General features: G+C 42.8%; 1 protein-coding gene across 1 annotated transcript in view; it reads right to left on the reverse strand.

Moving 5' to 3' along the window:
* Window positions 1–5,766: 5,766 nt before the first annotated feature.
* GALNTL6 (polypeptide N-acetylgalactosaminyltransferase like 6) overlaps window positions 5,767–23,967 on the reverse strand; it is a 488,603-nt gene continuing 470,402 nt past the window's right edge. The window contains exons 11-13 of the mRNA XM_075499243.1: window positions 19,791–19,907; window positions 12,102–12,251; window positions 5,767–6,075 (exon numbers count right to left, since the gene is read on the reverse strand). Coding sequence (XP_075355358.1) covers window positions 5,908–6,075; window positions 12,102–12,251; window positions 19,791–19,907 — 435 coding nt within the window. The 3' untranslated portion in view covers window positions 5,767–5,907. The remainder of the gene's footprint in view (window positions 6,076–12,101; window positions 12,252–19,790; window positions 19,908–23,967) is intronic.

The raw sequence follows: 23,967 nt of genomic DNA on the forward strand, positions 1-23,967 counted from the left end.
TGTGTGAACCTCATGAGGTTCAAGTGCAGGGTCCTGCACCTGGGTCGGGGCACCCCCTGGTATCAATACACGATGGGGCATGAAGGGACTGAGAGCAGCCCTGCGGAGAAGGACTTGGGGGTACTGGTGGATGAAAAGCTGGACATGAGCCAACAATGTGCACTCACAGCCCAGAAGGCCAACCGTATCCTGGGCTGCATTAAAAGAAGCGTGGCCAGCAGGTCGAGGGAGGTGATTCTGCCCCTCTGCTCTGCTCTGGTGAGACCCCACCTGCAGTACTGCGTCCAGCTCTGGAGCCCTCAGCACAGGAGAGACATGGACCTGTTGGAGCGGGTCCAGAGGAGGGCCACAAAAATGATCAGAGAGATGGAACGTGTCTGCTATGAGGACAGACTGAGAGAGTTGGGGTTGTTCAGCCTGGAGAAGAGAAGGCTGCGGGGAGACCTTATTTTCAGCGGCTTTTCAGTACTTAAAGGGGACCTATAAGAAAGATGGGGACAAACTTTTTAGCAGGGCCTGTTGCAATAGGACAAGGGGTAATGGTTTTAAACTAAAAGAGGGTAGATTTAGACTAGACAGAAGGAAGAATTCTTTTACGATGAGGGTGGTGAAACACTGGAACAGGTTGCCCAGAGAGGTGGTAGATGCCCCATCCCTGGAAACATTCCAGGTCAGGTTGGACAGGGCTCTGAGCAACCTGATCTCGTTGAAGATGTCCCTGCTCATTGCAGGGGGGTTGGACTAGATGACCTTTAAAGGTCCCTTCCAACCCAAACTATTCCGTGGTTCTATGCAATATGAGATTACAGGAGACCTCAGGACAGATTTATGTATTACACGTGGTTAAAAAACCCCCTGTCAGCAACTAACTATACAGATTCACTAAAATTTGATTTTTTTTTTAAGAGTAAAAATCTTAAATAGAAAACACTATACACTAAAGATTTACTAAACTATATTACTTATTAATCTAAAATTTTCCAGTCAGTGAATACTATTGTAGAACAAGAAGTTTAGCAAAATCTTGGTAGACTAGGCATAATAGCCAGGTATTTTTCCTTGGGGTTTTTCGTTACCTTTTGGCTTATACTTGCTAATTTTCTAAAGGTCTTTCAAAACTTTCTTTCAGACAGGGCAAGATCCTCAAAATGTTATGTAAAAGCACTCTTGGACCCTTCTGCTCTTTTTAAGAGGATATATGGAACAGATTTGGAAGGGGGTTAAAAAAAATGAATTAATGAACTTTATAATACTAATACCAGCTATAAAAAAGCTACTTCTGAACAGCTTTTTTGTTTTCAAGGGTTTTGAAATGGTTTCCCTAACAACCTTGATGGATTAAAAAACAAAAATAAACCCATTATCTTATTCTTTTCTTAATGTAAATCTTGTGTTCTCTTGAAAAACACTGGGCTAACTGCATTAAAGATTGATGCTCTCTGAACAGAAAATGGATACACCCCTGGTGGCAGCCACATTGAAAGCCTCCCAGTACTGCCTTCCTAAAATGCTCCATCCCCAGTCTGTCTGGGTAGGTTAAAAGGGCCCCATTCACTCAGTCCCTTGCAGAAGCTATCAGTAAAAATGCAAATGCATTCTGATTATGACTTTTTTTTTTTTTTTTAAACAAAGGTGACACCCACTCTTAGAGAGGTGCAATCCATCAAATCAGTTCGGTGAAGCTATTTATATACATTTCTTCTATGATCTTCTGTGGCATCCGATTTCACTGAGGTCATGGAGACATTGATGCCTGGTAAATTGCCAGTAATCAAAGGTTGTTAAGTGCTTGTCAGCTTCCTTTCAAGCTTAGTCTATCTTTATCATGAGGAAGACCTAGTTCAGCAGCTACAGACCATTTATTCGTAAACTGGTAACACCCAGGAAGTATGCATTATGTCATGAAAATATCCATAATGTTGCAGAAACATTTGTTCTAAAGCAATCTCATTTTTCTGAAATAAGACTGTGCCCAATGAAAAGTGAATTCTTGTCAAGCCTCTGCAACAAGGCTGCTCTCCGACAGCTTTGTGAAATGCTTTGTTTCCCAGCTCCTCCTCTCTCCTCTAAGCCCTCTCCCACAAGGCTTCTGTTTCGTTTAGATTCTGGAATATACGCAGGGAAACACATGTGATTTTAGAGTTTTAGTTGCACTTGGTGTTTATTCCACTTTCCCAGTTGCTCTCTCCTGTACTAGTGCTTTGATGGCCACAAAAAAAAGTCAGATAACCTTAAATGGAAAAAGTTTAGGGTAGGTGCTGATGAACTCTTAGGATACAAAGATCTTCTTTTCAGGCATGTTGATTAAAGCCCTCTCAGCCATAAAATAATTAATTGAAAAAACCTGAAGCAAGTTATCAGTTGGGGCAGATTAGTAGAGCTCCACTGAAATGATGAGCCCACAGCAGTTAATGCTACCTGTGCCCTAGATTCAAAATATATTCAGAACTATCTGGTATTTAAAAAAAAAATTCTGTGAAGAAACTTCATAGTCTTTTGAAGAAATGCATATAAAAGCTAAATGCTCCTGGTGAGACACAAGAGGAAGATATATCTGTCCATCCCATTGAGTTGTTCAAATGTTTGTTGGGTGGAAAAGATGGTTGTAGGAAGACTTAAAGACATTCTGAATGTTAAATTAGTCATGAAATACTGTTATCAGTGGAAAGCTTTGGAGAACACCCAAGACCAAATTTAATTTAGAGGTAGGGATGATCATTTATTATTCATAAAACTTTCTGTTGAAGGAGTCCTGTGCTTAGCAAGTCAGAACCATTTTGCAAATCCATCATCCCAAACGATACAGGAGCGCAGCTCTGAAGCACTCTGTCCCTAGGGTCACCTTATACCCGTGGTAGGAGGATTACAGTTGTCTGTGGTGAAGCTGCATGCTAGCTAGCTTTTTTGTCTCAGTTTTTAAAAAAGAGAAATTTGCTTAAGCTGAAAGCAGTGAGATAAACTGTCTTCGTCATTAGTCTAATGTGTCCTATCAATTTTTTCTGTGCAGTTCTGGTTGTACTAAATATTTGAAAGATCAGCCCGTGAAGTGAGAACAAACTTCTTTCCTCCATCTACCTCTTTCCACTGGTCACATATACATATGTATGTATGCACACACATATGTGTGTGTGTGCGTGCATATGTTTCTATGCCGCACTGGGGCAAGGTCTTATTAAACTTTCCTCAAGATATGGACCTTCATTTGCTCACTATTGACCCACAACAAACTCCAATATATTTTTCTTTCTATATATTTTGCCTATAAAACCTGAAAACATTATGTAGATCATATTTTTTCCCCCAGAACATCTGAATATTAGTTATGTGGATTATTTTCTGACAAGGACTGCTAGAGCTTACAATTAGTGTCCAGCTACGAGTAAGGGGAAGGTTTCCTTTGGCAGTGCAAGATGCTGTGCAATATTACTCAACGAAGGATGTAAAAGGCATAGAAGGTCTTTGCCCCAACAGCAGCCTAGTTCCCATTAGACATTTCAAAATCAGACCACTGAGATGCAGTCAGACACTGAATGATATAACCCCACCAATCTGTGCATAATATAAATTGCTTAGCTGGTTTAGCAATTCTACTTTGCCTCTCTATTTTGGGCATACAGTGTTGCTTCCAGGACTTTGACAGTTTGGGGCCAGTTACAATCAGCAGCTCGAGGGCTGCATTTAGATTTTAGGCAGCCATTTTCTTCTTTTTCCAAACCCTCTTTCCTCATGTTCAGGCTGCAAATAAATGATGCTGTGAGCACTGCACCTGGGAAGGCTGACAGTCTGCAGTGCCTAGTCTGGTTCTGTGTACTGATAGCTAAACAAATCTGAAGTATCCTCATACAGTAGCCTTACTGCTTCCATTCCTGAGTGCACCATATCTTCAAATCAAATGTAAACAATACCTAAATAACCTCACTTATTTTAAAATCATAAAATGAGAAGTCTAACTCTATAGACACATTTCTTTCAGATTATTTGAAAGATCTCTTCGCTATCTTGCAGCAATTGCTCAATGTATGGATGCATTCCACAATTTTCCAAGTGCATGCATCCCGAATGCTACAGGATCTCATTCCCCTCCTAAAAAGCTGCTATGACCTGCAATTTTGGGTCTTAATCTACAAGTACAAGGTGCTGCCATAAAATAGCACATAGTTATTGGTACTAGAACCATCCTCTGGATGCAATCAATGCCCTTTGTGCATAAACACAGCTTAAGGAGCAGTAAACAAAACACAGTCACCCTGCTCCTTCAAAACAGGGTAGATTGCACATCAGTATTTTGGTTAGTCAGCCACCTCTCCAGCAATCAGAATAAGCAACTTAATTACATATGATATTTTTGGAACCTGAAAGCACTGTTTACAGCCACTTCTTAGAGGATGTGATCTACCTGCATTTATGGTGCTTTCATCTGTAAATTCATCTTCCAAGTGAAAGCAGGCTACGTACTTACTTGATAATAAATTTATATTTGCTCTTACCTTGAAAAATCCCAAACCTATCAATTATGTTCTATACATCGGTATTAACTGACTTCTGCTGAGAAGAACCGTAGGCCCCCCAAACTTTAGAGGCCTCTCGTGCCAACAGCTTGATGGGTCTGAGGGACACCGCAGGCCATCATGATCGTCAGTGTGACAGAAGTCTGTCTTGCCCTGAATTGTGCCTGTGCCTAAAGTATCAAAATATGGTAACGTTTAAATTGTTTGCGCTTCTTTTTCCTCCGTCATGAGATCTCTGATACCATTCACTTGCTAACTCTGGAAAGTTCATGCGATTTCCGTCACGGATTTCAAAAACTCTGAAACCACCCAGCTCGTTTCATGTCAATTTTTCTCTCCGCTCCTATCTGTCAAGAGCCCTGCAAGATCTCCGCAAGATCTTTTAAGCTGCACTGCAGGGAGTCAACACACTTCTAGGTGATGGCGGTGTACCAACGTTAATTTGACTAACCTAGTTCAGCATGCAGTATGCAAATATTTCCTACTCTCCCGATGGTTTTTTTTTCCAGCCTATTTTCAATTTAATTTATACTTTGGTAAAGATTCTACATTTAGAAAAGACAGCTAGTCCACAAGCCTTCCATTATGCTGCAGCTGCTGCTGTTATATTTGTCACTGAAAAAAAATCTCACCTTGCGTGACAATGGGATTTGAATCATAATTGCTAAATATATCATGTATAGAAATTTGATTGCTTTACTTTTTTTCCTGAAGGGGGGAAATGTGAGGGCAAAACTTTACAGTTTATTTCATGCTTCACTACAGTGTAATTCTAGACCCTAAGATTTCTACCATTCCTATTTTGGTAATGAATGGAATGTGAAAGGGAGGTATTTAAAATTAATTGCAGCAGTTCTGAGGGTTAAACCTGCTTAACCCAACCTTTTATTAAGAGAATGTCAACAGAGCATATATCTTGTCTAGGGAGTGCTGGGACATCATTATTCTTCTACCAGCATGTTTAGTTCTAAAACCTGGGATTTCTTCAGGTTCCTGTAGCCGTCATGCACACCATATACCCATCCCAAATTATAGCGTCTGTTCTGAGCTACTCACTACAGCAGGATTTGACCTGAGAAACTCTAGAGTTTTGTTTTACTTTATTAACTTGGAGTACTTTTAAACAGTTTTTAAACAATTTTTTTTCCCTCGACCAGCAAGGGAATTTTCAGCCTGAAGTTCTCAGCAGCATCCGGTGAGGCTCTTGGCCAAGTTCTTCAGATACTGTACATCCACAAGGACAGCCTGCTGGCTCTTGCTGTGGCATTTTCTTAATCCTCAGAACAGATTTCCTGGATCTAGGAAATTTAATTCCTGACTCCTTCGACCCAGATGCTGGCGAAAATGTAGTCTGCAGTCTGTATGTAATTGGGTGTGTTCATTTTTTTTTTTTTTCTTTCTAGGAACTGGCCTTGCTGTTAAATTTTTCTAAAACAGTCACATTAATATGTTCAAAAATCCACTGTTGAGTTTCAGATAAGGGATCACATCTGTTCATGAAAATCTTCTTCTCGGCTGGGTTGCAATCTATGCAGCTGCTGCTTACCGGATGGAACAAAGTTTTGTCCTACAGGAATGAGAAAAAAATAGAATTAAGTAGCAAATGCCAAGTCATCGGAAGTGTTCTCATTGTACAGAACATGGATTAACGCAGCCCTATCTGAAATGATTTTTTGGTCTCTCTGCGCTAACCTTGTGTAATAACCACAGCTATTATTAGAGAGAATAATAGCTGTAGAGAATGGAGTGGTTTTTTTCCCTTGGGTTATTATCCTTCACAAAATTGGGGATTCAAGAAAGAATGAGGAGACATCTCCTGGTCTTTAACTAACAACCACATAATATAATGAAAAAAACAGAATGTATTTTAATAATCTTTGCATATCATGTGCTTCCCTGGATCCTATTTAAATGTCTGAACCTGAAAAGTGGGGTTTTTTTTGTTTGGATTTGTTTTTGACAGTTTCTACGGTGCTTCTGGGCAGGAGGATCTGTAACAATCTGTCTGGAAAATGGACACTCTTAAACTTGAGGAAGACATTAAAAAGGAGTTATTAACTGAAGTGGTGTAATGGACAGACAGAGCCAGGACAGATGACCTCAGTTCTCACCCCATGAAATGCAGAATTTGCCTATGGCCTCGATAAGACCAGCCACTGAAATACGCTCTCCCTCTCCTAATAAGAAGGAAATCCCAACACTGTTTTAGCTCCCTATGGAGATTTTGGGAGGATAAGCACGGATTAAGTTGCTTTAGAAAGGATATTTATGATGATTGGTTTTATTAATTTTTACGTCACAAAACTGGAGAGAATTGTAAATAAGCTGTGAATCTTTGCTAAAGCAGGAGCTACCCAGACGAGCGACTGGTATCTGGGGGTTGGGTAGCTTCAACGTACTCAATTTACATAGGCAAGTGTTTGAGAGAGACAGATGTGGGAGTGATTAGACAGTTTGAGAGTTTCCAGGGACTATGCATTTACTGTATCTGTTCAAATAAATTTCAGACTACTCCCTGTAAAATGCATCCAGGCTTTTCCCCTCCATGCCAAACATGCCCTGCCAGTATTTTAATAGTAATCCAGGACGTGCCTGCTTGCCCAGTTTGTGAGAGGGGAAAAAAAAAAAAGCTATGGATCAAATTGCAATTGATTAAAAACTCACAGAAGTGCTCTGGGTGCTGAGCGACAATCATACAGAAACTTCTCTTTAACTAAAAATACCCCACACTTCAAAAAAGAAGTGTGAAGACAAAAATAAATATAACACAATAAACCAATAAGAAATAGTAGCTATTTAAAAACACTTCTGAAAAAGAAAGGTGTTTTTTTTTAAATTTAGGAAAGATGAAATTGATTTATTTTGGGGGTTGTGAAACACTGGTAAAGTACAGTGCCCTTTTTTATCTTAACGTACGCAACAAAAAGCAAAGTCAAAAGCATCTCGTGCTCTGGCCGAGGGTGATGGCGTTACATCTGCCTTTCACAAACACTGGTTTTCACCTCCAGCATCCGTCCTTCCCCCAAAACAGCGGGTAAATACACGCACACACAAGACTGTAATTCAGAGGGATGCCGTCAAAGCCGACGGGACTAAATCAAATGGGTAGAGGCCTGTCTGCCGTGCTCCGTTTTGCTCTACCAGGCGAGCAGGTAGGATACTTTATCTTGCAAGAAGGGGATAACTGTACAGCGTACAAAGGGCTGTCGTGTCCTTACGAGGAGGCAGGCCTGCAAGAACTCCCTACGGGGTGGTTTGCACCGTGCCAGCTCCTCCTGTCCTTCTGTGAGAGACTGACGGAGCGGTGCTGCCCAAAACCAGGACACGGTGACTATGCGACGGCCACCCCACCTGCTGTAGGGCCTTGGAGGAAGGTGGCATCTGGTTTTCCTTGCATTACAGCTGGGCACAAGGATCAGCCAAGCTATTAGGAAGCCACAGCTGGAATACTAGAAGCTTTAATAGGATAGCTGGTACAAGAAGAAAGGAAACTGCTTCAGTACGAAAAGCGTGCTATGAAAAACACTCCAGCCTTTCCGAAGAGAGCTGGCAGTCTTTCTTCTCACAGAAATATCCAGGGGATGCAATTTTTGAGTGAAGCATTGTTGATACTTTATTTTAGAAAGTCTGGTTATTAGGAAAGAAGAGCAGGTTTTAAGAACAGGGACACAGTTACCACTCTGGAAAAACTTCTGGCTGACTTAGCCATATGTAAAGGCCTATTAATTTTATCATCTCGAGCTTACGCTGACCTAAGGTCAAAGCCTGCTGCTCTTACAGATTTCAATGGAAACACGCTCAGGACTTTAAGGGGTAAGAGTTGCGTGCATCCCCAAGAAGAACTTTTCAAGAGAAATATATAAATTCCTCTTTACGCCAATATTAAAAACCCACAAGAGCTCTTGTGGAGACTTTTCTAACATCTGAAAACAGCAGAGTGATTTTTTTTTTTTGTTCTGCATGAAGGCAAGTCTGAAGAGAAGGAGAAACTTCTCCATAAGATAATGGGCTTCGACAGTTCAGGGGGTTGGTAATGAGACACAGAACCTTTCATTTCTTCTAGGTCACTGCTATAACTATGGCCAAGGTCAATAGCAACTGGAAGTCATTATCAGCTGGTGGCTGCAGTAGTTCATCTGAAATTAGCTGGTAGCCCCAGCGCAGTTTCAGCAGGACAGATGTCCATATGATAAAAGCCACTATCACAATGTCATGTCTTCGGTTGTCTGAGGAAATAATCTATGCACCTACTGTGTGAAGAGTGAACTTACTCTTACAGTTTGTCCCTGAAGCTGTCAGGAGAGTATGAGCAAACCACGCTGGTCTGGGCATGTTTTTTGACATCGTCAATCTAGCATCTATCATAATCACTAGGCTCAGGGTAGGATTATAGCATAATGAAATTGATTTTGCACAATTGTTTCTTTTTAAAGACCTACTAAATCAGACCCCTCTTGGGTACTTGTGCTCTACAAATAGCACTAATGGGACTAGAGCACATAAATTGAATCATACTTTATCAGAACCGATGTCAACCCAGAATGATGCTATATTGAAAACCAAAGGCGTATTCCTTCACTGGGAGGAATGGAAATTTGTAGGCACTGTTGATCTTTGGCATGCTTAGGAATCTCAAATAGAGTCAAGGAAACGGCTTTAACTTGGAAAGCCGCTATTCTCCCAAATCTCTAATACTTTCAGGTTATCTACATTTGTCTATCTAATTTCTCACATTGCTCCCATCATTGATGGGAGCCCAATTATGGTGTCAATATTTTTTTTCCCCGGTGTTAAACTCACTTTCTTCTATTTCCAACCCACAGTAATGTTTATGGTATTACTTGGATTCATTCTACTCCATCGCTGCTTACAGAGATTTCTTAAAGGCATACTTGGCTGTTTTATTATAGACCTATATTTTGGATTGGTCCTAAAAAACCCGATTATTTAATATCACAGACTTACTAGACTTTCAAATAGTTGCTCAGATGTAGTTTAACGTGTAGTCGTATATGTAATTAGCAGTATGGGAATAAGAATACTTTTTTGACACATGTTTATAGTGGTAGTTTTGGTTTCATTCATCTGAAAAGAATTCAGTTTGCATGCTCTGAGACTGCACTGCAATGAGAAACAAAGTGCAGGTAATGGGGATAAGCTGGAAATTTTTTCAGAAGAGCACTCCTTACCCAAAGTAAAATATTAATGTCTTCTACTTGCCACTAAAATATTTAAGCTGTTTTTATTTGCCAGTATCCAAATACAGGTTGTTAGGGTTTCTATGCTATAAGAATATGGAATCTTAAAACAGTGCCTGGCTTCAAACTGTATTTATTTGCGGCGCTTTGTAATCACTTCACAGCCCTAACTTCTTCTTACCAGAGGCTTGAAGATGCAAATGACCATGAGAAGAGACTCATCCTTAAACGAATAAAAACCTCTTATCTTCTAGTTTTATAGGAACAGTATGACAGCATGGTAAGAAATGCTTCATGTTAAGCATCTTATAAGATACTGACAAACAAGGTCATTTTTCCTGAAACATGGGAAGAATTATTGGCAGGATGGATATGTGGCCATTAGGAAGCTACAGTGTCTGTAAGTGATGCAGAGAACAGAACAGAGTTGCTGATCTGCTCTCTGTTTTGTAAAAGGAGGCACTTCTTGCTTAACCAGACTACTACTATTATTTATTTAGGGTGCAATTTTAATAGCACACCATTCTCTAGGTACAGGGCTCTAGTACAGATGCAGTTAAACTGATATAACATCCTTTTCTTGTACAGTTTTTTTTTGCGGGGGGGAAAACACTATAAATCCTATTGCCAAGATGCTTTCAAAACTAGCTAAGGATTATATCATTAGGATTTTGGAGGTATAGCTGTACCACCAAAAATCTCTACTGTAAATCTGCCCTATATCTGAGGAAATAGACTATGTGAAACAATAAAAAACTACTTACTGTGTAGTCAAACGAAAACTAAGCCTACAGAAAACCATGTATACATAATTCTATTATTCCAATGCAGTTTCTTAATTTGATGGTTTATGCAAACTAATCAGCTTGCTGTCTGGTTGGTATTACAGTTAAGACTATGTCAATACTTCCATCATAACAAAATTTTGTGGTGTTTCTTGCTGAGATGGAAATGCCTGCCTTGCACTGAGAATTGTTTTATGAGCCCTGTCAGCCTTCTGGAAATGAAAAATGAAGCTGCGCAGAGGATTTAATAGAAATCACACTGTGTGTTTTTTAAAATGTCATTTTTTTTTTAGTTATCTGCTGTATTCTGTCCACATCAAAGGTGATGAGCCTTATAGAGGGCAGCTCCAGACCTGCATTTTGTCTTATGAACCAGCTACATTAGGCACCAATGAAGTGCTAAAGGTATGAAAGCTTCTTTCTTGCAGCTTGGGTAGGCAAAAAGATAAAATCGGAAGGGTTTCAAAGCAAGAAGGTATTATTATGGCATTATAAAGCTAGATATGCGGCAATACAGCCATGCAGACAATTTATGTCCTCTAAATATCTGGCCCATACCTTCTAACTTTATTACAAGTAATACCTCAGTTTCAAAGGGATTACACTTTTGGAAAATCTTGTGGTGGATCTCCAATTGCAACATAAATAGGGTAAAAAGACACAGGCTAATAAGTAGGCACTCAGAAAAAGGGTTGGGGCAAAACCTATTTTTAACGGTTCTGAATTAGTTTTGTACTATATATAATTTCAAACTAGAAACCACTGTTGAGGTTTATCTGGCAAAGTCCAATTCCTGGCACTTTGGCCTCAGCTTAAGCAAGGTGGTGGGCAAGGCACAGTGGTCACAGAAGAGTGAAGGATGTGTGAGAGGAATCCTCAGTGCTTCAGGGACATGCATGTCCTTATCCTGCATGGAATACGGAGTTTATTAGTGAAATCTTTAATCAAGGCAACTTGCTGATTAACCATTTAAAAAACCTAACAGCAGCAGCTCGGTAGCATTGCCAGGACTTTTTGCCCTAAACGAGGCTCTGACAGTTTCTAGCTTGACCTCCTGTTTCCAGTGATTTATAAAAATGGGCTGAAATTTAGCAGATCAAAGTAGTGTCTAAGCTGCTTATCTTCAATTTATAAACTCCTGCCTTCTTTGGGCTTACGGCAGTGCTTTTAATGTTGGGTTGGGTTTGGTGTTTTTTTGAGGGAGATTTTTCTGCCACTTGTGATCTTTAAAATGTAGTAAAATAATAATATTTATCTCATTAGCAGCATTTCTCGCTGCTGTCATATTGGACAAAAATATTTCCAACAGTGCCTCTGTTAAAATGACACAAGCATCTTGAAGCACCAGAATGGCAAAACACCTTTCAGGGAACAGATCCAACACAGACACCCTCTGAGCTGGATCAGATCCATTTTCATTTAAATTTGACCTAAATAGCTGAACACTCAAAAGGAACATAATCCAGAGAGATTACCACAAAATTAAATTGGAGTAAGACCGGGTGGATTTTAAAACAAAACTTCTCTGATGGGAAAACACAAGCCTGTGCTAAACTGAATATAGGCTCAAGACAGTCTGAACCTCTGCGATGCCCCAGAGTGACTCCAACCTTCCTATAGCTCCAGTGCTGGTTTCCCTTCATCCCGTGACAGTCATACAGCGTGACGGGGCTACTGTGCGAAATGGCGTCGAAGCAGAACTTCCTGGTGTGAAGGGGCTCCCCGGGGCGGATGTCTTCTCTCCAACCAAAGGTGAAGAGCTAGAAAAACAATCAGGCAATATCATGATCTATTACTAGTCAAAAACGTTTAAAACCACACACAAAGCTTGAGGCGCGTTTCCCTACTCCGCGCATCCCAGCTGCTGGTTAAATGAGATCCTGCCTGGGTACCATTCGGTGGTGCCAACTGCCTTAATTAAAGTGCATCAGCAGTGACGTGGAATATACCCCAGGAAGGCACAGTCCCTACGGCAGGGAAGAAAACAATCTCTGGCGACACAGCACCGTGGAGAGGAGAGGGGATATGCTGTATTAAAGCCTTGAGTTACCCCAGGTACAGCCGCACTCGTATGCACTAGGACTACCGCTACCTAGCACTCAGAAAGCCTCTGCTAGTGATGTTCCTCTAGCTCTCATTTGGGTCTGAAGAAGCTACCTAGAGAGATCTTCCCATCATAGCATTCTTCCCATGTTTAATGAACAGTTTCCTTCTGTTGATACAGGACACTTAGCATATCCTCTCTCGACTGTCTTTTCCCCCCAAACAACACACGTTAATTGATCTTCATCCTTCTACTGTGAAACCTGTGAGCTACAGGCAGCTTGTTAAAGCCCTTTTTCTCGCTGCCCGAGAGGAATCGTGGAGGCTCACAGTTAATAGAGGAATCTTTCTCAATCAGACACCAGCTGTCTGAAATGATGCTGCGACACTGCAGCCTTTCAGTCCTCAGATGAAGGTGACAGGTCTGACAGCACCAAATTTAAAGATGCAGAGTGCATTTTCCTTTCCCGTGGACCAATCCTTGCAGAAAACAGGTTGCAGGTTGTAAATTGCTACCTAGAAGCTCTGCTGAGAGCTATGAGAGGTTTTATTCTTTCCTTTTTTTTTTTGGTGTCAGTGCTATTCTTCGGCTTTCTCCATGACTTTTGATTTTCCATAGTACAAACGGAAACATAACATTGAGAAAGTGAAGCTCTCTTTAAACGAGCAAACTTTGCTAGTGGAAACTGGCTGTGATGGTTTCTGTGGAACTGCACTCAGGCTCGTTATCCGGAGGAGCGGCTCCCCACGCCGTGCTCAGACTGCCTCCAGCACCGCGGCTGCCTCATCTCAGGGTTGCTTCGGTCCTAGCACCCTGCTCCCTGCAGCGTGTACGTTCCCCGATAGAACCAGTATCTACAAACCCAAACTGAAGCTTGGTGTCTTATGGGTCTGATCCTGAATACTTCTGTTGCATTTCCCAGGTTTGACCCATTTCGTTATGATAGCTATCTTCTTTCCATGGTCTTCATAAAAGATACAGCTTTTAAAAATGCTCATCTTCAATGCTGTACCATCCTCCAAATGCCACATTTGAGAGGCGCTGCTGTTTCCCTCAGCTTGCAGGCACAAAATACAAGCATATATCTGAAGATTTACCCCTTTTTTTGTGTGTGTCTCACTGTAAGCCCTTGTTCTCTCTGTTAGCTGCTGTCACTCCCTATTTACTTCTGTGTTACAGGTTTTCTAGACAGCATTTTCTCGGTCTGCCCCCGTGTCCTGCTTATTTCTTCTTTCTCCCAGAGTGCATTTTTCATTTATCTGCAGTAAAATGCAGCGGGCAGCTTTAACTTCATTTTCAAACCAAATCCTGCTTTTTAAAAGGTTAAGTCTTTTTCCACTCTTCTTCATGTTTCTTGGAAGCAGCATCATGGACTCCCTACAAAGATAACTTATCATTTCACAAGCAAACTCAGAAGTAAGATTTGGTACAGAAAAAAGCTACATTGCTGCTTCTTTAGAAAAAGAGAAGCCTGACGTGATTTTCCCATAAGGAAAAAACAACAAAAGCCATTTCCTTTCTCTTACCCTTTACCTTTCTACAGCTCAGTAATAAACCTAGAGCTCAAAGCGATGAATAACAAATACCTAGAGGAACGGCGTGGAACTGTGGTTCTGCGACATCCTCGCTCTCATCACTACTACAAGAGAGAGATCCTCTTGCAGGACCTTCCTCAGCTTTCCCAGCGGGTGGCTCTCCAAATTTCTCATTCTGTGCATGACTGGTGAGCTGAGGGGCCAATTCCTGCTGCTCTCTGGACCTTGGCCTGAGGACGACTACCCCACTGAATGCATCGGTACACCTGAAAGAGCTCAAGCTAGCTTTTAAATCAGATCATACTGATTCAGGGCATCCTTTTGCCCTTTCCACTCCTACGTGGTTTCTGAAGACCGCCAGGGCCGCGTCCTGTTTGAAAGCCAAGACGTGGTAACAGATAGGGGTTTTTTATTCCCTTCCACTGAAAACCAGGATCTTGTAATACTAGATCTCAATGTTTAGACTAGCACATATTCTTTTTCCTCTTTCTTAGCCTCCTGTTTTGTAAAACAGTTTCATTTTTAAATCGACAAGTACATTTTCTCCCTAGTGATACTATTATAAAATCAACCTTGTTGGGACAGAAACACAGTTTTAGGACTAGGAGGGAGAAGAGAAAAAAATTGATCAGAAAAAAGGTTATACTTCTCTGTACACCCAATTAATATTAAAATCTTGTACTTACAGATAAAATTTGAAGGCCTATGGTCCTTCCAATCTCATAATTCTATGCTATCCTCTATTATACAGCAAATTCTCTCTATTTAACACTAAATCTGGCTGATACAAAAATTATCTTTCCTCTGCATAATGTGCGACAATGCTACATGTTATTAGCTAAAGTCCTGGGTACATAATGCTCTGCTTTGCCGCCACCTGTCACTTTGGATTTTGTTGTTCCTTTGACCTAAGCTTTGTACCCTTCATTCACTCCTGTCTGCTTGTTGATTTGAAACAAGGCTGCACCTAAATTTCCAGACACATTATTAACAAACAGCAGGCTGGCTCTTCACCTTCCCTCTGTGGGGCTGCTGTTCACTGCTCCCTGCTGGACCCAAGAAACCCTCTGTCCTGGCTCAGCAGATGCTCATTCTCCTCCTCCACCTTCTCTCCTACCACAGAGCCTGTAAAACATGGCCCCATCCTCTGCATTTGCAACCAAGCAGCCCCTCAGCCCTCATGCTTTAGCTTTTCATGCAGCCTAGCCCTGTCATGCAGTAACTGGGGAAAATACGGCTTCCCAGCTTCGTTTATAATTGGCACGGGGCCTGAAAAATAATTGCCTGATACAGCCATTGGCTTGGGACCATCTATAGGACAAAGGCCCTTTTGATACCATTAATGCTTTCCAGCCTGACAACGTTGTTCAGTTACTTGCTGCCTGGCTGGGGTCCGTCAGCTGCCCTTGCGCTTTGACTACGGCGTTAAGACTTGAGCGGACAACATGTGCCCCGCACAAAGATGAAACGCCGTGTTTCAGAACTGGGCTCTGACTTGAACTATACCTCCAAGTACAGAAGAAAGAGCTGGGCAGGCTGCGTGGCTGCTTGCTGGGCTGTGTTAGAGATGATGCCTGTCCACCTACTCCCTGGCCAGGCTGGGGGATTTGAGAAGATAGAGCGATGCCTGTCATTTTCCTTTGCTGCTGGTTATCACCCCAGTGGAGCCCCAGCTTCCCCTGAAGCCAGAAGTTAGCTCTGGGAAGACAGACTTGGAAGAACACCATGCCGTGCCATCCTCCTGCCCCTTTCCTTCCCCTCTGTTTTTTAATTCTGGGGAAGTTTCCAGAAACCACAGCGACACTCATCCTCGCTTCCCACCCTTCTCCTGTTCACCAGAAAGCCTGCAAGTGCCCCATGAACATTTTGTCTGCTGTTTGCCCGCCGGGGCTCGTACAGCCCTGGGGTGGAAGGTCTCCTCCTTCTCCTGGGGGCTGCTACAGGGCTGCGTGCCCCAGCACAGCTGCTGAGGCTGTCACCTTTTAGCTCCTGCCCTTGTAACGTGACACGCGTCAAGTGGCACAAAGGATCATATCTCTATCTAGCGTCAGCACCGACACCTGCTGCACCGATCACATCAAGCTACTATATTTTGCCACTGAACTCCCTGTAAATTTATACCAGAAGTTACAAGACCAGCTCAGTTTCAATTCGTGCTATTTGAAATATGATAACAAAATGCTTGATATTTTCATTAATACTGCTAATTTCTACTGGCATATATAGAAATCATGTAGGCAACAAACTCAAGAAGATACAAGCAATAAAGAGGAGCTCTCTGAGGGTTGGTCAGGTGTTCGGCAGTTGTTCCCAAACACTCTTCAACAAAGTTAATCTTCACAGCTTACTGTGGTGCAAGTGGAAGATCACAACCCTTCTCCTCGGGACATGTTTCGTTAGACTGTGGTCTTACATGTGCTAATGTTCCTGACCGGGCAGCCTTTGGGATTGAGTATGGAGAGCTAGTCAAGAAATTTCCACCCAAAATATACCAATCTAAAACACACTTTTGTGGGAGTTTTTTCACTTCTGTCCACTGTCACCAACACAGAGACAGATTTTACTTGCCAGGTTGGAAGGTGAGATTTTGCCCTGCAGGTTCCTGGGGGCTACAGGGCACGGAGGTGTTGGCTACGGCTGGAGTAGTGGAAGCCCAAGTGCTAACACAAGTGCGCACAGTCCCTCCACTGTGAGCCCAGGGAAACTTCAGGAAAAAGGGGAAAAAGGATGCTATCTTGTTTCTGAAAAAAATCCCCCAAGCCCTGCATCACCAAAATATTTTGACCTTCTAAAATTAAAATTTTTCAGAATTTCTTTTCTAGAGGAAAACTGAAGGTTCTCCTCTGGATGAAATATTTTGCACATACTGTAACTTCCTATGGGATAGAAATTGCGAGTTTTAGCCAGGCCTACTCCCTCGTTCGCCTCATCTTTTAGTTTATAAGATTCTGTAATTCTTTCCTTTCTTTCTCACCTTTATCTTTAAAATCTGTACCTTGCACAAACTCACCCTTGAAATCTATCAGTCGGATGAACGTGTCTCATACCAGGAGTCTGAATACTTGAGTAAACTTCGTTTCTCTTTGTTTCTAAACTAATCCAGAAACCAAGAGGATATTACCACTACTAAAATTATGCAAATAAAAAGTTGCCCAGCAATACAGTAGTAGATGTTATGCCAGGTCCTTATCTGGTAAGGTAAGACACAAAATCATCTTTCTTCTAAAACTTCTATTTTCTAGTTTTAGAAAATGAAGTTCCTTTCTAGGAGAAAGTAAAATTACATTTATTTATTTATTTATTATAAGAAATTCCATTATATTTACTTATATTATTTATATCTATAAATACATTATAATTTCATTTAGTTATTACCCTAATTATCTGCTAAGATTCTTTAACATTTCTTGCATGATTTCTAGGATTTTGATTGACAAGTGGATAAACTGTCGGTAACTGTGTTCCTACCAGTGGGCCGAACAACCTTTGAATGCAGTGCTCCCTCCTGGGAAAAAAAAAAAACCCAAACAAAACCAGCCCCCCCCCAAACCCCCCAACAAACGAATCCAGACGAAAGAAAAGAGATTGTTTTAAGGGTTAAAGAGTGTCAGAGCTGCCAGTGCATTAAGCTGCCTTTGGGTCGAGCCGCCTTCCTCTTGTCCGGAGCTGCCCTCTGCTGCCCGGCTGCCGACTTGCAGCAGCAGCAGCAGCAGCAGCAGCAGCAGCAGCAGCAGCAGCAGCAGCAGCACCAGCAGCAGCAGCAGCAGCACCAGCACCAGCAGCACCAGCACCAGCACCAGCAGCAGCAGCAGCAGCACCAGCACCAGCAGCACCAGCACCAGCAGCAGCAGCACCAGCACCAGCAGCAGCAGCAGCAGCAGCAGCAGCAGCAGCACCAGCAGCACCAGCACCAGCAGCAGCAGGAGGAGGAGGAGGAGGAGGCACGCCTGGCAAGGCGCATTGCCCCCGCCCCGCCTCGGCAGCCCGGAGAAGTCACTGAACTGTTCAGCAAACTGGATGAAATGGCTTGGCTTGGGTCTTGGCAGACCTTTCCCAACGCAACCGCGGGCCCGGGTGGGCGCGGTGTTCCCTTGCGGTGCTTTCCACGCTGTCCTGCAGGGAGAAGGTACGCGCCGTTCCGCACCGGCCCGGCAGAAGTAATTCATGCTGTCCCTGCAGCACGCATTGAGGCTTCCTAGTTCTGGTTCTGCGCTCCGAGGAGCTGGCTGGTTGAACTCCTTTCGTGCTAGCTTAACCCTATTTATTTTAATGAAGTCACTCTTCGTCAGTAGTATAGGATGAGACCTTTACATTGAGTCTGATCCCAAACGTCGCAATGCACTGGAGTACACTGAAACACAGATTCCTCCCCATCCTTCTCCCTCTGCATCCCTTCCCCTTCCTCGCAAGCACTTACTCTTCCAAAGGATATTTCAAGTCTCCCTCTTCTCTGCTTTCCCTGCTAAATTTTTTTCTTCTCTCACCTTTCATCCAGTTTTCTTCCCTCCTTTCTCTCATCTCTGGCAGCCTCAGGACTCCCTGCCTTCTTGAGGAGGGTTTGGAGCTCTTCAGGTTTGCAGATTTTAAAGCCAGAGAGCACTGTGATAGTGATGTGATATGGTCTAGTCTGGACCATACAACTTCCTTCAATTAATTGCTTGAATTACTGGATGTCTTTCAAAAACAAAACAGGATTATATTTATCTAGTCTTGGCATCCTATCACTGAGCTACATCTTTGGTAGCTATGTGAAGAAGCCTTCTTTCAGCAACTTTCTTTTTCCCACGTTGGCACTTACCTAAATTGTGATCATCCTTCAGCTTCCCCGTTTCATTGACTTGCACCTCTCCCCCTGCATTTCTCGGTATCCTCAGAGAATGATTGCTTGACCTCAGCACTTCAGATACCTCTCAGAACTCCTCTCTCCTGAGCTTTTAAGCTTTTACAAAGTGCCATGTGCAACTGTCAGGTCAATTTTTCTCCTCAGCATTGGGAAGTTTTTCTAATCTGGGACCTTGCCCTGTGAAAGGCACATTCACTAAAATTGCTAATAAATGGTTAGGTTGTACTTTTCATCCAGATTCTCTTCGCTCACGTTGGCCAGACCCATAGCCTGTGGGTCATGATCCCTTTCCTAAGGCACTGACAGCCACAATGAATACAAATCTTTTCCTCCATACTCCTGAGAGCTAATATTTTTCTACCTAACCAACCTAGATAAAAGCTTTTTTTGAGTCTTTATCATCCCTTGCCTTTGTGAAACTCTTTCTTTCTAGCTTTTACCCATTTATCTCTCTTATACCTCATGTTAATTTAAAATATAACCGCTTATTGACCTTATTGAGATGAAAGCATAGAAGCAGAAAACCACTAGAGCTTTACAAGCCCAGGTACTATATTTAAAATATTTTCAGGTAACTGAACCACAATCAACATGTTTTCATGACACAGTGGGTGAGAATGGGGCACCCAAAAGCTCTTTAGGCATTGCAATTCCTTTTGGAAATTAAGAAGAATATACAGCCCAGGTGGTGGCTGGAATTTCTGAGGTTATGTTAAAGAGCACGTTGTAAAAGCCATTAAAGTCAGCAATCATTCACGATTTATTTCTACAGCCTGCTTTGCCTTAGGAAAAGGAGAAGCCCTCAGAGAAATGTTTAGAAACTGGAAAAGAGAAGCAACAATTTTACACTGTGTTTCTCCTTCCACCGATAAGATACCTGTTCGTGTGACCACGTCCGTTCTGAGCCATCCTTCACACAGATGTCTAGCCTCAGCTCAGTCCCCATGGCTCCGTGTTTACTGTCCACACAGAGGTTGGCTGCCACGTTTCGAATCTGCAAACACAAGCAGCAACATTTCATGTTAAACCAGGCTGCGGAACAGAGCTTCCAACATTAGGGGGTTAGGAGTTTACCTCTCTTAGTTAGAAACTGAAGGGCTTCAGACTGACCATTAGTTATATAAACCTAGTGGAACTTACTTTTTTCAGGGTAGAGAGCCACATCCTGGAATGAACTATTCTTTTTGTGAACAGCTTTAGAAGCAGCAAAATTTGAAATACTCTGCTTAACAAATGAAAGGTAGGTGTGCATGGAATATTTTCATGCCAAGAAACTAGGAAGAAAAAAGTCCGAGAACTTCAAAGCTTGGTCTGACTGCTTCTTCTCTCCTACCTGTGCTGGTTTTGGCTAGGATGGAGTTAATTTTCTTCATAGTATCTATGTTTTGGGGCTATGGGGCCCCATACATATGGGAGTATGGGGCTATGGTTTGGATCTGTGCTGGAAACAGTGTTGATAACACAGGGATGTTTTAGTTCCTGCTGAGCAGTGCTTACACACAGTCAAGGCCTCTTCTGCTTCTCACCCCACCCCACCAGCGAGGAGGCTGGGGGTGCACAAGAAGCTGGGAGGGGACATGGCTGGGACAGCTGACCCCAACTGGCCAAAGGGCTATTCCATGCCATATGGCGTCATGCTCAGCATAGAAAGCTGGGGAAGAAGAAGGAAGGGCAGGGATGTTTGGAGTGATGGCGTTTGTCTTCCCAAGTAACCATTACGCGTGATGGAGCCCTGCTTTCCTGGAGATGGCTGAACACCTGCCTGCCCATGGGAAGCAGTGAATGAAATCCTTGCTTTGCTTTGCTTGCGTGTGAGGCTTTTGCTTTACCTATGAAACTGTCTTTATCTCAACACACGAGTTTTCTCACTTTTACTCTTCTGATTCTCTCCCCCATCCCACCGGGGGGGAGTGAGCGAGCAGCTGTGTGGGGCTTAGCTGCCGGCTGGGGTTAAACCATGACACTACCAGAGCAAGAGAGAGCAACTCTATTAAGGGGAAATTATTTCTGTATGAGTCTCTCACAGGCTTTGGAGCAATATTTCTTGAAAACTCAGGCACGTGCTGTTCCAATGCTTGTTCTTACTTTGACACAATAACAGCGTTGTAGAGAAGGTCACACAGTAGGGCTCAAAGTGCATAAAATTAAAAAGTACTTAACAAATTTGTACTGAAACTGTGCTTACCCATGGAGGTTCCTTGTGCTGTCTGCATGCCTTCTGCAAACACTCCACAGTGTAACTTAAAAGGAAAATCTCATTTTTGAGACTGAAGCAACTGAGCAATAATTCATCTGTGACTATGAGTCATATCAGTTATGTACCACTGCTGCCATGTGTATTTTTCTGGAAGACTGGATTGAAAAGGAGTGGCTTTCCCACTGCCACCAAACAGAGGAAAATCCCAAATTTATTTTGCAAATACACGCACATTTCCCCTTGAGTACCTTAGTTGGGCTATTTAAAAATCCTTTAGGCACCTCCAGAATGACGAGGATTTCTTAAAAAGCTTTCCCTGTCAATGACATACACAGAAACTGAGTAATCAAAGTCTGTGTACCTGCATGGGCGTGCGCACAAATTCTGTATGTATAATAGAAAGCAGGTGCACATTTTGACATTCTGGCCACTACTTTGATCCTTACTTAAAAAAAAGAAAAGCTAGATGCCAAATGGAGATACAGCTGAGTTGACATTTGTGTTTTTCCATGGAAGATATTTTAGAAGTCACCGTTGTTGCCGTATTACATTAGACAAATGTAAACATTGCCACTCTTAAATACTGCATACCTCAACACACAAAAATAAAGGATGGAAAACTTCTCAGCACAGCACAAAACATTGCAAGGAGGGGCAATCCTCATGCTTGTAAGGCACATGGGAGAGCTACTCTGCTCTTTTGCTCATTCTGGAGGACTGGAATTGAGTCTATTCACCAGGTTCTCAGAAAGAAGTAGACAGATGGGAAAGCAACAGGAACTGGAGAAAATGTAAAAAACGTCACCTTCAGGAAACGTTTTAGGAGCTGCATTTGTTTAACTAAGAAAAGAGCAGACTGGGCAAATGATGGAACACCAGTTTGAGCGACTGGCTCCAAGAACCTTTGAGCCTTCACTGGTGCTCAGAGAAGCGTTCTGAAACTTGGACAAGCCCAGTTCTAGGGTATTTTTTCTTATTTCGATACAATAAAAATTGCTATAGATGAGGTAAAACACTAGCATTTCATACACACAACTAGATGCAGAAAACCAGCACTGAGCCCCACAGTACAAAGGGTCACGTTAACTGAAAAAAAGGATGAAAAGTAATTAGTTCTCAACAACCCTGCCTTCATTTTCGTATCACCCAGCAAAAGGGACAGGGAAGAATAATGAGGGATAGAGATTTTAATTTTATATTTTTAAAGTTTCATGTGAAATACCTGCTCCAAGTATAATTTTTCTGAGAGTGTTCAATCATTTCTCAGTGCACTTAAATTTACATTGTATAAATAAAGATTACTGGCCTAAATACAAAATTAAGTGATACATCAGTCTTGTTCTTAGAGTATGCGAGCTAATTAAAATGGAGCTGCTAACACTTGCCTTTAATAATTGGGGTGTATTTATGTGATTCAGAATTGTAAAAGGACAGTGAATACACTCCACATCCAATGAATGCTTATTGGATTGAAGGGCTTTCATAATTTTGTCTCGATGGCATCACTCCGTCCTGTTGTCAGTCATTTGCACTATGCAGTAAATTTCATAGAATCATAGAATAGGTTGGGTTGGAAGGGACCTTTACAGGTCATCTAGTCCAACCCCCCTGCAATGAGCAGGGACATCTTCAACGAGATCAGGTTGCTCAGACCCCTGTCTAACCTGACCTGGAATGTTTCCAGGGATGGGGCATCTACCACCTCTCTGGGCAACCTGTGCCAGTGTTTCACCACCCTCATCGTAAAAGAATTCTTCCTTCTGTCTAGTCTAAATCTACCCTCTTTTAGTTTAAAACCATTACCCCTTGTCCTATCGCAACAGGCCCTGCTAAAAAGTTTGTCCCCATCTTTTCTATAGGCCCCCTTTAAGTACTGAAAGGCCGCAATAAGGTCTCCCCGCAGCCTTCTCTTCTCCAGGCTGAACAACCCCAACTCTCTCAGTCTGTCCTCATAGCAGACACATTCCATCTCTCTGATCATTTTTGTGGCCCTCCTCTGGACCCGCTCCAACAGGTCCATGTCTCTCCTGTGCTGAGGGCTCCAGAGCTGGACGCAGTACTGCAGGTGGGGTCTCACCAGAGCAGAGCAGAGGGGCAGAATCACCTCCCTGAACCTGCTGGCCACGCTTCTTTAGATGCAGCCCAGGATACGGTTGGCCTTCTGGGCTGTGAGTGCACATTGTTGGCTCATGTCCAGCTTTTCATCCACCAGTACCCCCAAGTCCTTCTCCGCAGGGCTGCTCTCAGTCCCTTCATGCCCCATCGTGTATTGATACCAGGGGGTGCCCCTACCCAGGTGCAGGACCCTGCACTTGAACCTCATGAGGTTCACACAGGCCTACTACTCGAGCTTGTCCGGGTCCCTCTGGGTGGCATCCTGTCCCTCAGGTGTGTCAGCTGCACCACTCAGCTTGGTGTCATCTGCACACTTGCTGAGGGTGCACTCGATCTTGCTGTCTGTGTCACTGATGAAGATATTAAACAGTACTGGTCCCAATACAGAGGGACCCCTGAGGGACAGCACTTGTCACCAATCTCCATCTGGACATTGAGCCATTGACTGCTACCCTCTGGATGCAACCATCCCACCAATTCCTCATCCACTGAACAGTCCACCCATCAAATCCATATCTGTCCAACTTAGAAGGATGTTGCAGGGGATTGTGTCAAAGGCCTTACAGAAGTCGCGATAGGTGACATCCATAGCTCTTCCCTTGTCCACTGATGCAGTCACTCCATCACAGAAGGCCATTGAAGGTTGGTCAGGTGGGACTTGCCCTTGGTGAAGCCATTCTGGCAGTCTTGAATCACCTCCCTGTCCTCCATGTGCCTTAGCATAGCTTCTAGGAGGATCCAT

The sequence above is a fragment of the Mycteria americana genome, chromosome 4, assembly GCF_035582795.1.
Source record: "Mycteria americana isolate JAX WOST 10 ecotype Jacksonville Zoo and Gardens chromosome 4, USCA_MyAme_1.0, whole genome shotgun sequence".
Taxonomy (NCBI): Eukaryota; Metazoa; Chordata; class Aves; order Ciconiiformes; family Ciconiidae; genus Mycteria; species Mycteria americana.